This window comes from Rhinolophus hipposideros, assembly GCF_964194185.1.
Source record: "Rhinolophus hipposideros genome assembly, chromosome: X".
NCBI lineage: Eukaryota > Metazoa > Chordata > Mammalia > Chiroptera > Rhinolophidae > Rhinolophus > Rhinolophus hipposideros.
In genome coordinates, this window is record NC_138046.1 from 91,536,137 (window position 1) to 91,549,579 (window position 13,443).

The 13,443-nt window shown below is 36.6% G+C and overlaps 1 protein-coding gene across 1 annotated transcript in view; it reads left to right on the forward strand.

Annotated features, from left to right (window-relative positions):
- EFHC2 (EF-hand domain containing 2) overlaps positions 1–13,443 on the forward strand; it is a gene marked incomplete at its 5' end in the record, with an annotated part of 271,873 nt that overhangs the window by 107,603 nt on the left and 150,827 nt on the right. Inside the window, 4 exon segments of the mRNA XM_081043040.1 lie at positions 9,792–9,946; positions 9,950–10,015; positions 12,820–12,870; positions 12,874–13,068. Coding sequence (XP_080899166.1) covers positions 9,792–9,946; positions 9,950–10,015; positions 12,820–12,870; positions 12,874–13,068 — 467 coding nt within the window.

Sequence of the window (13,443 nt, forward strand, 5' to 3'; positions counted from 1 at the left end):
CTATTTTCTTCTTGGATTCGAGGATCCAGTTCTGTCCACAAGTTTGAGAAGTTCTCATCGACAATTTGTTTGAATATATCTCTGTTCCCTTCTCTCTTTCTTCTCCTTCTTGAATACCCATTATTCTTATATTGCTCTTTCTGATGGAGTCAGAAAGTTCTTGTAGAGTTCTTTCATTTCTTTAAGTCTCAAGTCTCTGTCTTCTTCCATCTGTGTAATTTCCAGGTTTCTATCTTCGATGTCAATGATTCTTTCCTTCATCTGGTCAACTCTACTACTTAAGCTGTTTTTTTTATTCTTAATTTCTTCTATTGAGTTCATAATCTCCAGAAATTCCATTTCGTTCTTTTTTAAAATTTCAATCTCTTTCGTAAAATGCTCCTGTTGTTCTTTGTGTTTCTGAGTTCATTAAACTGCCTTTCTGTGTTTTCTTGCATCTCGTTGAGTTTTTTCAGAACTGCAATCTTCAATTCTCTGTCATTTAAGTCACATATTTCCATATCTTTAAGTTCCTTTTCTGGAGACTTTTCACTTTGTTTCTGAGCTGTCTTGTTTCCTTGGTTATTCGTGGCAATTACTGATTTATTATTTCTCTTCCTAGACATCTACAGGAGTGGCTTCTGCAACAGGTTGATAGGAAGAGGTCTTTCTTTTGTTTTCCAGTACTTGTTGGTAGAATGTTTTATTTTCTCTCCGACTGCAGCCTTTTTTTCTCTCTCACACGGTAGTGCTATGTTTTCTCTGCACTATTCCAGCTTCTCACGCAATGGGGGGATTCCCTGTGAGATGGGCTTCTCCTCTGTTAATAGTTCGCCTGAGTCATAGGGCGCAATGTCTGTGTGGGGATGCTGAGAGCTTTTGAAGTTCCAAAGCTCTTTCTGCACCAGATTCAGAGCTCGTATATTTCAGCAGTTCTGTTTACTCCTGCAGGGACCCGTCCAGATAGGTGGTGCCAGGGGTGGGGTGAGTTGTGAGAGGTGGCCCAGAGCAATGGCGGCGACCACCACCACAGCCAGTCCCGCCTCCACAGCTCCCTCCCCTTGGACTGAACTAGTTGGGCTGCGAATCTCTGTTTGCAGTCCACAGTTCTTAGAGCAGCAAATATTCTGTTCTTTTGATCTGACACTGCTGCTGTTTAGCTTCTAGCACTGGGCAGGTGGGGGCGGGGTGAGCTCTGGGAGGGTAGGGAGGGGGCGGCTAGTCTCAGTGCCTAAGGCTTCTGTTCTCTGCTCGACAGTGAGGGATTAAACCGTTTTCAGACTTCTTCCTTCAGTCGTCTCTGAGGCCTCTGCCATGAGCGTTGGGTTCAGGTGTGTTATATGCTGCCCTCAGCCCTGTGGGACTGTAGAATAAGCGGAGCCCTAGCAGTCCGAGTTCTTCCCTCTCCTGCAGCTGTGGTAGTTCCGGGATGCAGCGAGCTCAGAGCACTGAGTAGGTCTGCGTCCTGCGCCCGTGCGGTTCTGTCTCCGCACTTCTCCCCTCCACCTCACCCGCTCTTACGATTCACCTACTTATACGTGAATTCAGTAGTGGGCCTGTTCGTCCTTCCTGTCTGCTGTGCAAGGAGTCCTTTGTGGAGTTATTGTTGTTTGATTAGTTTCAAATTCCAGGGCAGCTTTACAGAGGCTCACTTCACGCTGCCATTTTGATAAAAAAATAATCTTCTCTTTCCAACCCATGAATGGTCAGGACTCTTTTTTCGATACCACAAAGACCTTCTCTGGCGTTTTCTGAGAACCATCTAGTGAGAGCAGTGTGGGAGCTAAGATGAGGAAGAGTTTAGGTGTCTGGGATATGCAGGATCCTAAGGGAGTTGGAGGGGACAGGCAGTGCAGTGGTGGTGTTTCTGGAGGGGGATTGCTGCAACTGACAAATGGGCCCTCTCCAGAAATTTGCCCTTATAGAAGACAGAGTCTATTCTTTTGGTAGAGCATCTTCGTCATTTCTTTCCTTTTCATGATGGCTGGCAGCTCTTCTCCCTACTTCTGTCCTATTTTGCCTGTAACACTCCCACCTCTCCTCCACTGAAGCAATTTGTGGTTGTATGACCCTGAGATGCAGTTCAGTGCAAACTGTGGAAAGTAATAATATTTGCTTCTTAGCTTGAAAACCCAGGTTCAAGAGCTTTTTCTGCCATTTGTTAGGGTGTGACCTTGGGCTGGTTACTTAACCACTCTGAGTTTTGGTTTTCTCATCCATAAACTGAATATTTATATTAATGCTTTATCTGCCTCGTAGGATTATTGAAGATTAAACGAGATAATATATATGAAAGCATATCCTAAGGCTATGATGATTATGATAATGATTTTTTTTTTTAATTATTAGTTTCAGGTGTACAAGACAAGGTAATACTTAGACGTTCATCATTTATATCCCTCACACTGTGAACCCCCCTCCCCCCATCCACTATCCCTCCGACCTCACACTGAACCATCACATTATATATATAAAATTATAGTTGGCATTCATTAATGTTTAGCTTCTGGTGTACAATGCCATGATCAGGTATCCACAGTATCCCTGAGGTGGTCTCCCAAATAGGACGCATGTCCATCGGATACCCAACAAAATCTTTACAACATTATTGAATACCTTCCCCAAATTAATTTTCAAAAAAACCCTGAGGCCATCTTGTGGTTACCAGCTGCTTCCAAATCCCTTCACCATTCCCCTTATCCCCAACCCCCCCCCACACCCATCTAACAACTCTCGGTTTTTCCTTTGTGTCCCCAAAACTGTTTCTGATTAGTTTATTCACATAGTCTTTTCTTTAGATTCCATATATAAGCGAGATCATATGGTATTTGTCTTTCTCTTTCTGACTTATTTCACTTAACATAATGTTCTCTAGATCCATCCATGTTGCTGCAAATGATAAGATTTCTTTCTTCTTTATGGCTGCGTAATACTCCATTGTATAAATGTACCACAGCTTCTTAATCCAGTCATCTACCGATGGGCATTTCGGTTGTTTCCATATCTTGGCTATTGTGTAAAGTGCTGCAATAAACATAGGAGTGCATACAGATTTTTGAATTGTAGTTTTGGATTTCTCCGGGTAGATGCCTAGGAGTGGAATTACTGGATCATAGGGTAGTTCCATTTTCAGATTCCTGAGATACCTCCATACTGTTTTCCATAGTGGCTGCACTAATCTGCAATATGATAATGATTATTATTTAAAAGCTCAGTGGGTGGGCCAGTTCTTCCCAACTAGAAAAATGTAACATTCCTATTTAGTGTCTTGTAGAACAGAAATCAGCACTAACTTGCTTATTTGAATTTTTATAATGAAGCACAAATGATAGATGGAGTTTCTGAAGAAGTTCCTGGCTATTGATTAAATCGTAAATATTTTATAAATTGTCACAAAGAAGTATTTTTAAAGATATACATAATGATTCCTGAAAATACCTGAAATGCTCATGCTTTTATAGATGTGTAAGTATGCAATTTGTTTTAAATGTCTAATCTTGAATGAGTAAGTAATTTGCATACTGTTTTCAGTGGCATGAATTAAAGGCTAATTGAAGTGTAATTTTTTTTGCATTAAAATTATATCTTTTATGTAGTATATGTGAAAATATTCTAGGCCGGTTCTAATTTTATAATTTTATTATTTTAATTTAATGTAACAAGTAATTAAAAGTTGCTACAAAGAAAATAAGATGGAAATGATTTTAGTTAATTTACCCTCAACAGAGTGAAAAGACAATTAGTAGAATAATGGAACAGTGCTCAACACAGTTCCTGGCACATAAAGATATTCATTAACTGTTCCCTAATGAGTAGGAATGAATAATTAATAAGTATTTCTAGATGTTGGTAAAAGATTCCATTTACAGTGCTATATAAACTATGAAGAAGATTGCTTGACATTTTTATACTAAAATAGTTCCATACAGAGTTCACACAAACCAATTTTACTTGAGCCATTAGACCATCAGTTTGCTTATCTTTTCTCCTTTTATTTTTTCATTTTAAAATTTTCATTTTTTATTTTTCAATTACAGTTGATACTCAATATTATTTTATATTAGTTTCAGGTGTATAACATAGTGGTTAGACATTTATATAATTTACGAAGTCATTCCCCCCAATTAGTCTAGTACCCACTTGGCGCTATACATAGTAATTACAATATTATTGACTATATTTCCTATGCTGTACTTTATATTACCATGACTATTTTGTGACAGCCAATTTGTACTTCTGAATCCCTTCACCCTTTTCACTCAGCCCACCAAGCCCCTTCCCATCTGGCAAACATCAATTTGTTCTCTGTACCCATGAGTCTGTTTCCGTCTTGTTTGTTTATTTTGTTTTTAGATTCCACATATAAGTGAGGTCAAATGGTATTTGTCTATCTCTGTCTGACTTATTTCAGTTAGCATAATACCCTCCAGTTCTATCTATGTTGTTGTAAATGGTAAGATTTCATTCTTTTTTTATGTCTGAGTAATATTCCATTGTGTATATGTACCACATCTTCTTTATCCAGTTGTCTACTGATGGACACATATGTTGCTTCCATATCTTCATTATTGTAACTAATGCTGCAGTGAATGTAGAGATGCATACAACTTTTCAAATTACATATTTTCAGTTTCTTCAGATAAATACTCAGAAGTGGGACTGCTGGGTCTTAAGGTAGTTCTATTTTTAATTTTTTGAGGAATCTCCATACTATTTTCCATACTGGCTGCACCAATTTGCAGTCCTTCTGACAGTGCACGAGGGTTCCCTTTTCTCCACATCCTCGCCAACACTTGTTTGTTGATTTATTGATGATGGCTATTCTGAGAGGTGTGAGAGTATATCTCATTGTGGTTTTAATTTGCATTTCTCTGATGATTAGTGACATTGAGCATCTTTTCATATGTCTGTTGACTACTGTATGTCCTGTTTGGAGAAATGTCTATTCAGGTCCTCTGCCCATTTTTTAATTGGATTTTTTGTTTTTCTGGTGTTCAGTTGCATGAGTTTTTTATTTTGACAAATTTTGAATATTACCTCCTTCGCAAATGTATCGTTGATGAATATCTTCTCCCATTCAGTAGGCCATCTTTTTGTTTTGTTGGTTTCCTTTGTTGTGCAAAAACTTTTTAGGTAGTCCCATTTATTTATTGTTTTGTTTTTTTCCTTGCCCGAGGAGAAAGAGCAGAAAAAATATCCTTAAAAGCAATGTCAGAGAGTTTACCGCCTATGTTTTCTTCCAGAAGTTTTATGGTTTTGGGTCTTATATTTAAGTCTTTAATCCATTTGAGTTTATTCTTGTATGTAGTGTAAGAAAATGATCCAGTTTCATATTTTTGCATGTATCTGTCCAGTTTTCCCTGCACCATTTATTGACAAGACTATCTTTACCCCATTTTATAGTTTTGCCTCCTTTGTCATAGATTAATTGACCGTATAGGCATGGGTTTGTTTCTGGGCTCTCTATTCTGTTCCATTGATCTATGTGTCTGTTTTTATTCTAGTACCATGCTGTTTTGAGTATTATGGCCTTATAGTATAGTTTGATACTAGGTAGCATGATACCTCCACCTTTGTTCTTCTTTTTCAAAAATTATTTGGGGTCTTTTGTGGTTCCATATAAATTTTAGGATTATATGTTCTAGTTTTGTGAAAAATGCCAGTGGATTTTGATAGAGATTGCGTTGAATCTGTAGATTGCTTTGGGTAGTGTGGACATTTTAATGATGTTAATTCTTCCTATTTATGAGCATGATGTATGCTTCAATTTATTTGTATCTTCTTTAATTTCTTTCTTCAGTATCTTATTGTTTTCTGAGTACTGGTCTTTTACCTCCTTGGTTAAATTTATTCATAGGTATTATCTAGATAGATAGATAGATAGATAGATAGATAGATACAGATGTAAATGGAATTGTTTTCTTAATTTCTCTTTCTGATAATACATTATTGGTATATAAAAATGCAACCAATTTCTAAATGTTTATTTTATATCCTGCTACTTTACTGAATTTATCCGTTGGAATAGTTTTGTGGTGGAATCTTTGAGGTTCTCTGTATGTATTTATAGTGTCATCTGCAAATGATGACAGTTTGATTTCTTTTCCAGTTTGGATGCCTTTTATTTCTTTTTCTTGTCTGATTGTTGTGGCTAGGACTTCTAATAGTGTGTGACATAAAAATGATGAAAGTGGACATCGTTGTGTTGTTCATGATCTTAAGGAGAATGCTTTTAGCTTTTTTTCGTTGAGTTCTGGGTTTGTCATATGTGGCCTTTATTATGTTGAGATATCTTCCCTCTAGTCCCCCTTTACTAAGTGTTTGTATCATAAAATGGATGCAGGATTTTGTCAAACACTTTTTCTGCATCTATTGATATGATAATATGATTTTTGTCTTTCATTTTGTTTATGTAGTGTAATCTTGTTAACTCATTTGTGGATATTGGACCAACCTTGCATTCCAGGAATAAATCACACTTGACCATGGGTTATGATCTGCCGAATTCATTTTGCTTATATTTTGTGGAGGATTTTTGCATCTATTTTCATCAGGTATATTGGTGTATAATTTTTTTGTGATATCTTTGTCTGGTTTTGGAATCAGAGTAATGCTGGCCTCATGAAATAAGTATGGGAGCCTTCCTTCCTCTTGAATTTTTTGGAATGGTTTGAGGTGGATAGGTGTTAATTCTTCTTTGAATGTTTGGTAAAATTCATATGTGAAGCCATCTGGTGCAGGAGTTTTGTATGTTGGGAGCTTGTTAATTACTGATTTGGTTTCATTAGTAGTTTGATCTGTTCAGATTTTCTGTTTCTTCTTGATTCAGCCTTGGAAGTTTGTATATTCATAGGAATTGATCCATTTTTTCCAGATATTCCAATTTGTTGGCATATAATTTTTCTTAGTATTTTTTTATACTCCTTTGTATTTCTGTGATGTCCATTGTCACTTCTCTTCTTTCATTCCTGATTTTTTTTATCTGACTTCTCTCTTTTTTCCTGGGTGGGTCTGGGTAAAGTTTCATCAGTTTTGTTTTCTCCTTCAAAGAACGAGCTTTTGGTTTCATTGATCTTTTGTATTTTTTTAGATTTTATTTCTACTCTGATATTTATTATTTCATTCCTTCTACTCATTTTGGGTTTTGTTTGCTGTTCATTTTCCCAGTTCTCTTAGTTGTAAAATTTGACTATTTATTTGAGATTTTTCTTGTTTCTTGAGGTAGGCTTGCATTGCTATGAATTTCCCTCTTAGGACTGCTTTTGCTATGCTCCATAGATTTGGGGTTGTTGTATTTTCCTTTTCATTTGTCTCATGATATCTTTTGATTTCTTGCTTGATCTCATTGTTAACCCATTCATTGTTTTGTAATATGTAGCCTCCATATGTTTGTGTATTTTTCAGTTTTTTTTTTGTAATTGATTTCTAGTTTCATACCCTTGTGGTCGGAGAAGATGCTTGATATGATTTCAGTCTTCTTAAATTCATTGAGACTTGTTTTGTGGCCTAACAGATGATCTGTGTTGGAAAATGTTCCATCTGCACTTGAAAAGAATGTATGTTCTGCTGCTTTGGGGCAAAATGCTCTAAAACTATCAATTAAATCCATCTGGCCTAGTCATTTAAGGCCACTGTTTCCTTGTTGATTTTGCGTCTGGAAGATCTATCCCTTGATGTCAATGGGGAGGGTGTTAAAGTCCTCTACTATGACTCTATTACTGTCACTTTCTCCCTTTATGTTGGTTAATATTTGCTTTATGTATTTCAGTGCTCCTATGTTGGGTGCATAAATGTTTACAAGGGTTATATTCTCTTTTGGGATTGATTTCTTTATCATTAAGAAATGTCCTTTTTTGTCTCTTTGCTTTAAAATCTATTTTGTCTGACATAAGTATTGGTACCCCAGCTTTTTTTTTTATTTCTATTTGCATGAAATATCTTTTTCAGTGCCTTCGCTTTCAGTCTGTGTGTTTCAATCTGAAGTGGGCCTCTTGTAGACAGCACATGTATCTTGTTTTCTTATCCATTGTTTCTTATCCAGCTATCTTTTGATTGGAGTTTTTAATCCATTTATATTTAAAGTGATTACTGATAGGTACATAGTTATTATTCTTATTTATGTTCTTTATTTTCCCCCTTCTTCTTAAAGAAGTCCCTTTAACATTTCTTGTTATACTGGTTTGGTGGCAATGAACTGCTTTAGCTTTTTTTAGTTCAGGAAGCTCTTTATCTCTCCTTCAATTTTCAATGATAGCCTTGCTGTGTAGAATAGTCTTGGTTGTAGGTCTTTGGTTTTCATCCCTTTGAATATTTTGTTCCAGTCTCTTCCTGCCTGCCAAGTTTCTGTTGAGAAATCAGCTGACAGTTTTGTGGGAGTTTCCTTGTAGGTAACTAACTGCCTTTTTTCCTGCTGCTTTTAAGATTCTTTCTTTGTCTTTAGCATTTAGTATTTCAATTATGGTATGTCGTGGAGTGGGCCTCATTGGTTTCATCTTGTTTGGAACTCTCTGCATTTCCTGGGGTTGTACGTCTATTTCCTTTGTCAGCTTAGGGAAGTTTTCAGTCATTAATTTTTCACATTGGTTCTCAATCCCTTGCTCTCTCTGTTCTCCTTCTGGTGCCCCTATGATGCAAATGTTGTTATGCTTCATGTTGTCCCAGAGGCCCCTTAAACTATCCTCATTTTTTGATTCTTTTTTCTCTTTGCTGTTCGTATTGGGTGTTTTTTTCCTAACTTATTTTTAAAATTGTTGATTCGATACTCTGCTTCTTCTAGTCTTTTGTTGATTCTTGCTACTTTATTCTTCATTTCAGTCATTGTATTCTTCATTTTTGACTGATTCTTTTTTATGTTTTCCATGTCATTTTTTTTAATGCTTACTATTTGTTTGTTGAATTCTCAGTAAGTTCCTTGAGCATCCTTATAACCAGTGTTTTGAACTCTATCTGGTAAATTGCTTGCCTCCGTTTCATTTAGTTGTTTTTCTGGGATTTTCTCCTGTTCTTTCATTTGGAACATATTTCTTTGTTTCCTCATTTTGGCTCTCTCTCTGTATTTGTTTTTATGTATTAAGAAGAAAGAGGGAGGAGAGGGTGGTAGAGGAAAGAAGATTCCACAAAGCTTCAAATCAGCATAAAGTCATTCATGCTTATAGAAATTATAAATCATGGTGTTGGCACCTACCGTATTGAAGCTTTTATTTATTTTTGAGCCAAGGGTATGCATTTTTGTGAGCACTCTTCTTTGGGATCTTAGTGCCTTGTTTTAGTGTGCTCACATTGAGTGCTGTTTTGTGAAAGTGTTCCTGTTTGTCTGGGAAAATACATGGTAGCTGTTGGCACCTACCATATTGAAGCTTATTTATTTATTTTTGAGCCAAGAGTATGCATTTTTGTGTGCACTCTTCTTTGGGGTCTTAGTGCCTTGTTTAGTGTGTTCACTTTGAGTGCTATTGTGTGAAAGCATTCCTATTTGTTTGGGAAAATACATGGTAGCAGTGTCTGGCACATTAGGTCACTCTGTTTATGCCCTTCTTCCCTACTATCCTAGTATTTATGGATTACTAAAGTACTTCTCCAGTACCCCTTAGGGAACTCTAATAACATGCAAGTCTGGTCAAATAAGTCTTGACCTCAGAAGTCTCAGCTCCTTGTGGTACCCTCAGAGTTTGAACATACTAATGCTGCCTCCATGAAACAGCTCTTTGCCAAGTCACTGTTGTCAGAAAGCATTCAGGGCTGTTAGAGTTATGCTGTGACTTCTTCCTTGTTTAGCCTCATGATGAAACAGCTTTATTTTATTTATGCCATAGGGACTTTTATCCGGCGTCATCGGGTTTCTCTTCCACCTCCTCATGATTATCAGTTTTATACTGTGTATCATTTCAATATCAACATAGACATTGTCTTTTATGGCCGAACATTCAAGATTTATGACTGTGATGCATTCACAAAAAACTTTTTGAAATAAATAGGAGTTAAATTAAACCCTCCAGCACAGTGTCCAGAAGATCCTTACCTGAAGATATGGAGAAAGGTTAGAAGTTGATACATTCGTGAGTTTTTATCTTCAGAATGATAATCCCTTCAGAGAGTCAGTAGAGTGTACTGTTACTTCTGATGCAAATGTGAGAGAACTTTTGAGGCCATAGTCACTGGAGTTGCCTTCTCCTTTTGGCTTCACTCACTGCCCCTGCTCTCACTTCTCTCCATGGAGAGTTTTCCTTCCAGACCTTAGGAGTTCTCAGTGAGCTGCCCACATAGGACCATTTCTAAGAGCCCACAGTCGGTTTTGTGGTCACTGACAGTGTAAGAGTTGGGCCCACATTTACCCGGCTTGTCTTTTCCCATTTAGTTGCCTAACTCTGGAGAAATCTTTGCTTCTGTACTATTGATTTAGTGAGCCAAGCCCTCAGTACACCTTTTACCTTTTTCCTTTTTTCTCGGGACTCCCAGTTCCCCTTATGGTGGCATCAGATGCAGAGATGTTCTGGAGGAGTGAGAAGAGTATGATTTCAATATACCCCATTATGAAAGGATGATTGTTTTCAAAGTTTGACCCCAGTTAGTGTAGGGAGGAAAGAATCAGTGTTAGTAGTAGTATTATTTTCTTTCTGAAAAAGATTTTTTTAATTATCCCTGAGCCCAAATTTTGTTTTATAGAAGAATCTGAACACCCAAAAGGGCAAATGTCATGTGCAAGATCACTAACTAGCGAATCTTCTTGCTGGGACTTGAACTCAAATCTCATTTGTACCCTGGTTTTCATTGTCATTTGTTTTCTTTTTCTCTTTTTATTGAAGTATGATTATACATAGTAAAATACACAGAAATTAAGTATACAGTTGGGTGAGTCTTAACAAATGCACATACCCATGTAATCCACACCCAAATCAAGATATAGAAAGTTTCAGTCACCACCCCTCCAGAAAGTTCCCTCAATCCTTTTTCCAATCAATCCCTCTTCTCACCAAGTGATAACAACTGTTTTCATTTCTATCCTATAGATAAGTTTAATCTCATTTTTATTGTTTCTAGATTTGTAATTCATTTTTTTGCAGAAAGATAATGTAAAATTGAGAATAAAATTCTCCTTGTTTTGATCTCTTGTTAAAAGCTGAATGTAGGATCATTCCTGCCTCCTAGCCCCATCAGAATTATTCTTCAATGTTGTAGGCATACAACCCTCCCGAGAAATATATATTGTTGATCCTGGAATATCTAAGGTGAAATATCTGTGTGTATTGGTGTGCAAGAAGATTTATGGTTTGGGTTCATTTTTATTTTTCCAAATGCCCTAGATAAAAACAGTTTTTAGAGCTAGCAGAGAGAACCTAAAAGAAATGGATCCATATGAATTACCACCCTTTGCATATGGCTGCACTCATTCACTAACAGTATTTTATGATGGTTATTGTGAATGATGATGCATTATATGAAATATATAGAGCACTGTGCAATTTCCTAGGTTTGTAATAAAAATAATCTTTTGTGCCAGGAATCAAGAATAAATACCAAGAACAGCCAAGAAATGTTTTAAGTAATTTCCTTTCAGATTGGGAGAATCATTTTAGCGTTTATTCCCTCAGGGAGAAAGCTCTTCAATAAATATAGAAATCTGTGGAAAATTAGGAATTTAATATGAGGCTTTTATATTGATTTTAATGCTTTTACTTCTCCAGTGTTTGCTGTCTTGAAATTTAAAGTTAAAATTAAACAGTTTAATGTAAACTGAAAATAACCCCAATGGTATGTAATCAATAATGCATTTCTTAGAGGAGTTATAATACCAAAGGAATATTTTTCAATTGATGAAAGTAGAAGTCCCATTCCTTCATTTAAAGATCAAAGATAAGACTGAAGAGCCTTTGGAAAGCCATCATGTCTCCCACTGTGTTGGGGCAAGTCTGCACCTAGACTGCCCTGGACAGATAAACAAATTTGAGAATTTCCAAATCAGATTACATAACACAATGTAATCTCCCTTGCCACTGAGCACTTCCTTATATAACGATCCTGTTTGGCTGCATCAGATAGAATGGGGGTACTTTTGCTCCAAGGGCTGAGAACATGCAAATAGAGAAGAGTTGCACTAAGAAGACTGCAGAGCTTGTGGTTGCTGGGTTGGGAGACAGAGCCCAGGCAGTGGTTCTGGGCTGATTGGGAAGTTTTCCATTAGCTCTGCTTCTGTTTCTATGACCTTTCAAATCCTCAATATCTAAAGCTTTTGAGCAAAATAAACCACGAATATATTTCTTCCCTTTTACCTTCACAAAAATCTTTGGCTGAATAAGAAGGATATGCCAATATGAATTTTCAGTGAAAAGACAGTTATTTTGGTTGAGATATAATTAACAGACTCATGTAAAAATGTTAAGGATACAGATCAAGTTTTGAAAAATGTGTACAATTTAGTAATCAACATGAAAATCAAGATATAGAATATTTCCATCACCCCAGAAAGTTCCCTTGTCCCCCTTTCCAGTCAATCCCCCACCAAAGGGCAATTGCTGTTCTAATTTGTCACCATACATTAGTTTTGTCTTTTCTTAAACAATAATTTTAATTCTTTGAGAAAATCAGTCTTTAAAAACATTACAGAAATATATTTTAGTGTATTAAAATAATTTTTAATATGACAGGCTTCCTAATACTTGATTGTATTTTTAAGGTTAAAACATTATATGTGTCTATATATGTGGATATTGTTAGTTGAAATTTAAAAAAAAATCAGAATATTCTATGGAAAAGGTATCTTTTTATGTTCTTTGATTGCTTGCATCCCAGAAGTGCTTATACCCAAACCACAACTGTTGTTGACCTTTGCTCCATTTTCGGAAGCTAGACTACATAAAGCGCTTACATCCCCATGGGCCCTCCAACACCCTGAAATAGTTCCTTGAATATGATAGGAAGGTTTTGCATTTCTTCTGCCTGTGGGACGATTCAGCCTCATTGTTCGGCAACCATAGAGAGCTCATCTTGCATTACTTTCTGTCTGGTGATACTATCGAAATCAAAGAATTGCTACCACACAGCTCAGGCCGGGATGGTATGCCATTTTTCCTCCAGAGGAGAAAGCTGCCCAAGGTGAGCAGTATACAGAGAACCATTTTCACAGTTTGCTTGTAGTCTGAAAGACTCTAGTAACTTACTGGAATGTTAAGTATTATGACTATGTGATGACAGTTACCATATATTAGTGCAAGTGTTTAGAAGACTTTCATTTTGTGCCTTTTATTAATATATATCTTTGAAAGTAATACAGAGCATATGAGAAATTGGAGTTGGAATATTCTGGGCTTAAGGCAAGTAAAGGAAAAAAGTCAAATGCAAGAGAAAGCATCTATTTATCATTGAGTTCACAATCAGTCTTATGAAGGTAACTGACTCTAGCAGTGACTCACAGCCTTGGATTGGGCACTGGCCTCTGGCCTCTGTAGATTACTGAGGAGATTCCATGAT